This window comes from Calidris pugnax, unplaced genomic scaffold (assembly GCF_001431845.1).
Source record: "Calidris pugnax isolate Ruff unplaced genomic scaffold, ASM143184v1 scaffold8, whole genome shotgun sequence".
Lineage (NCBI taxonomy): Eukaryota > Metazoa > Chordata > Aves > Charadriiformes > Scolopacidae > Calidris > Calidris pugnax.
In genome coordinates this window covers 13,735,727-13,740,081 of record NW_015090830.1, presented here as the reverse complement: position 1 = coordinate 13,740,081, position 4,355 = coordinate 13,735,727, and the positions used below count along the sequence as shown (strand labels likewise).

Sequence of the window (4,355 nt, the reverse complement as noted above, 5' to 3'; positions counted from 1 at the left end):
GGTGGGCCCCTGAAATGCACAGACCTTGACTGTTATTGGTAGGTGTAACCCAAAGTAGCTCCACGGTGCTTCGGGCCATTTGGACGTGGTTGGTGTGGCCTTGTTCTTCTCCCACCCCTTCCCCAGGCCCAGCTGCCCAGCGCCTCTGAGGGAGCCCACTGGCTGGAAACCTGCAACCTTGGAATCATAGCCTGAAAGATCACTGCGCATCCCAAATAGATTTTTCAACACTTTATGTGCAGATAGAAAAACGGTAACACTGCCTCCGAGGGATTTGCCCCAGGATAACCTGAGATTGCAAGGGTAGGGGGGGCGGGCTCCCCTCAGGGCGCCATGTTGGCCGCTGCCCACAGAGGCTTTTGCGCCCCTGCGGGAAGCCTCCGCGGCGCGGAGAGCTCTGAGGGGAGGATGGTGTCCCCTTCCTCGCCTCGAAACAAGCGAGGCTCCCTGCGGGGCGGGAAGACGACGTCGGCTTCCCCTCGTTGCTAGGGGCGGGGAGCGGGGCCGGGCGGACTACAGCTCCCGAAGGGCTGCGGGCACCGAGGGCCGGCGGCCCCGCTTCCTGCCCCGGCCTCGCCTCCCCTCACGGGCCGGCGGGAGCCGATGGAGGGCGCCGAGGAGGAGGCGCGGGTGCAGTGCCCCGTCTGCCTGCGGGAGCTGCCGGGCGCCGACATCAACTCGCACCTGGACCGGTGCTTGCAGGCCGGGGATGCTGAGGCGGAGCCGGGCTCCTCGCCCCCCTCCAAGCGGCCGCGCCTCGCCGCCGCCCCGCCGGGGACACAGGCGCAGGGGGAGCCGGAGGAGGCCCGCCCGGCCGCCGCCTCCCCGCGTGTCTTCTCCCTCTTCCACAAGGGCCGAGGTGGCGGGCAGAGCCCGGGAGCCGCCGGCGGGAGGAGCGGGGCGGGGCGGGAGGAGGCCGCCGTGAAGCCGGAGAAAGGAAGCTCGGCAAGCGCAGCCGCGGGCGGTGGGGCCAGCCTGGCGCAGAAGCTGGAAGGGCAGCCCCTGGCCGAGCGGCTGCGGCCGGACACGCTGGGGGATTACGTGGGGCAGGAGCGGGTGCTGGGAGCCCAGACCCTGCTGCGGTCCCTGCTGGAGTCCCACGAAATCCCTTCCCTCATCCTCTGGGGGCCACCAGGCTGCGGCAAGGTGAGTGGCGCCGCCGGGCCCCGCCGCTGCTGCTCCCGCCCCGGCCGGGCCCCGGGCCCCGGCGGTGAGCGACCAGGCAGAGGTTCACACCGCGCAGCTCGGCTTGGGTGTCCAGGGTCTTCTCTCTTTCACGAGGCTCCCAAAGCTGATGAACTTCAAGGGTGGGACCTGTGTATTTTTCTGAACTCACCCTCTTTCCTCCTCCCCCTCCTGTTGGGTTCTGATGTGATATCTTTGTGTTGATGATGCCTGCAAGTTTTCACTTGGATTACAGAAACACAACCTACCGCCCGAATAAAACAGAAGTGGCTCACCCCACACCAGCCCTGCTCTTCTGCAGCTTGCATTTTGGTTACGCACACCCTTGTTGGTTTCACGTAGTTTAGATTTGGTAAACTCCAAAGCTGTTAACTAAAACACAGAAGCCGAGAAGCTTAAAAACAGCAACAAAACAGAACCTGTAAAGGTACTAGGAAATTGAGTGACATACTGGTAGATTACTAGTTAGGGTTTGCTTTAGCTCGTAAATTTCAGTCACCCAGATAGAAGTCAGCTCAGGTGTGGCAGGGCTTTCATCCACCAGTAAACCTATAAAAATGCACCTGAAACTCATCTGTCTTTGCAGGATCTGATTGCTGCAGGCTGTTGTTCTGCCCCTTAAGGTATCGGGGACTGACCATGGTGAATCCCAAAAGGCACTGTAATTACAGCACAACAGTGAAGGGATTCACAGCTGCAGTGAGGGAAGGACCAAATGAATGCCTCAGGTGCTGTAAGGAGGGAACACTCAAAGGCTGTGCCTGCAGTTTGTCCTTTTTCTCTGTGTTCCAGATTTGCAGGGGGGTGTGAGGTGGGTGTGAAGTTGAGCAAGCAAAATACACGGTTATCTCTGTCAGTCTGACGTGCACAGCACTAAGTTTTGCATGTTACATACAAATAGATGTTTTGGTTTTGCGAAAGACTATGTGTGGGAAATCTGGGATAGGGAAGATACTGACTAATGAATTAATGCTAGCAGAGAAGTTAAGAACAGAGCAGCAGCTTGCTGTTCTCGGCTTACTTACCTGAAGATAAATAGAGACTTGACATGTATGGTATTTGAATAATGCTGCCAGTTAATCCCAGTTAATGAGGAACAGGTGTGAGAACAATTGATAGATGAATATGATTACCAATAATGCAACAGGCTGTTTAGGCTAGATAATATACACCTGAAAAGAACCAGCTGGTGAACTTAAATAAATGCCACTTTCTTCAGAGTAGCTGGGTAATACCAGAAAGACAAAGACTCCAAGAGATGAGGTAAAGAAGGGCTATTTCTAAAAACTCATTAAGGGTGAGGTGGATTGACTGAAGCAAGATGGCCAGAGAGAGAAGTGAAATTGAATTCTTTAGTAAATAGGAATGTGTCTTCTTGAATGAGTACCGTGTTCAGGGGTCTGCTTCTGTATTCACATTTTTCTGCCCTTGGTTTCTTATATGTGTCAGCAGTATCTTCTTGCTCTTTCTTGAAGCCCTCTTTTTCTTTAGGAAAAAACCCGTTACGGTGGTAACAAAGCAAAGGCTGTATATGCTCTCTGAAAATTAGAACTGCATTCACCGATCTTTGGGTTGTGATCTGATGAACCTACCTTTATTTGGCTATGGAAATGCTTTTTCAAGAGTTTGTGATAGCTTATGCTTGCATTTGAGGTCTTGTTTAGGAGCCTTCTGTGGTACTAAGGCTGTCTTTGAATAACAGGTGACTTGTTTCATGCTTATAATAATGCTGCTTTCCCTGTCCTTTCTCATGATCTGATGTTCTCACCCATACATGTTATGCAGAGTTGTATTTAGTAAACTTGCTTCTCGCAGAGTTTGAATTCTACTGCTCGTGAGTAATCTGACCTGCCTCAAAGATTGTGCTTTTTGCCCCATCAAGGAATGGTTCTATAATTTGTCGGTTACATTTTCTCTTTCTAAGTATTTAAGGTGTTGGGTAGCTCATCTCTTTCCTAGGTTATTCCTCAACGAAGTTTTGAGGCTACGTGCTTGGACTATCCATTCCTGGCTGGACCAGAAAATCCTACAGCAGAAAGTTGGACTTTTTCCTTCACCTTTGCATATCAATATTTCTAGGATGGTGCTAGAGTGTAATTTCATCTTAAGCCTTTTTCCTCATAAATCTTATTGTCTGTCTCAGGTAAATGGCTGAAAGTTCTGTCTTTTACTTGGGTGCTGAATTCCTGTCTGTACAGATTTAATGTGCAAGGCAAAATAGTCCCCCAAAGATGGAAAAAGAAGTCTATGGTTGCTTGCCTACCTTCTTCACTTGCTGTTTGGGTTATATATATATGTATATATAACGTGTCTAAGAATGCATTTCATGAGGAAGTAACCTGAAACAGGTATAGGATGGACAGATTAAAAGAAAAGCTATGTCTCTTTCTATGTGAAGAATCACATAACTAAGTGCCTGAAGCTTGAAATATCTTGTGAAGGAGAAATAAGTATTCTTACTGCCTCAGGACCTGATTGGACTGATAATCAAAAACTTGTTAAATACGGTCTTTTTCAGTGGAAAATATTAAGAAATAATTGTATGTTATGTAGTTTCAAATGTAACAAACTCACGTGCTAAGCTCTGCCTATCAAAGAAAATTTTGCTTTATATTAGAGAATAGATGTTAAAATAAGAGTTAATTAAATATGTTGGTCGTTGGTCTAAATTCAGAAGTGCTGTGTAAGATGGTCATAGACTGCTTAAACCTCTTCACACTCCTGCTACCCATGGAGTCTGGTTATTGCTGCCCATCTATGCTTTCTTCCATTTCTACAGCTAAATGCCGTGCTAACTGATACTTCATTTGAAAAAGGTAGAGCAGAACTGTGTAAAAAAAAAAAAAAAAAAAAAAAAAAAAAAAAAAGGAGAAGGCATAAAACCCCGGGCAGTAGAAGTGAGATTAGGCATGGAAGAGCAGAAGCGTGATCCCCAGGATTTGAATCTCACAGTCTGAATGTAAAGATTTCAAGTTCCAAAAAATGGGGAATAACATAAGAATGAAATAATGTATTCATTCAACATTTGTGGTGTGACATCAACCAACTAAAAGGAATTAAAAAAAAATCACAGACTAGGTAAAAATAAAAGTTAAGGATAGAAAGCATCCATTTGAGATTAGAGGAGAAATTGAGGGAAGCCATATGCAGCCACTCAGCAATAAGCAAAT

General features: G+C 48.5%; 1 protein-coding gene across 1 annotated transcript in view; it reads left to right on the top strand.

The window, feature by feature from the left end:
- The first annotated feature begins 397 nt into the window (after positions 1 to 397).
- The window catches only part of WRNIP1 (Werner helicase interacting protein 1), a 26,322-nt gene continuing 22,364 nt past the window's right edge, over positions 398 to 4,355 (top strand). The window contains exon 1 of the mRNA XM_014940735.1: positions 398 to 1,146. Within this exon, the coding sequence (XP_014796221.1) occupies positions 604 to 1,146 (543 nt within the window). The 5' untranslated portion in view covers positions 398 to 603. The remainder of the gene's footprint in view (positions 1,147 to 4,355) is intronic.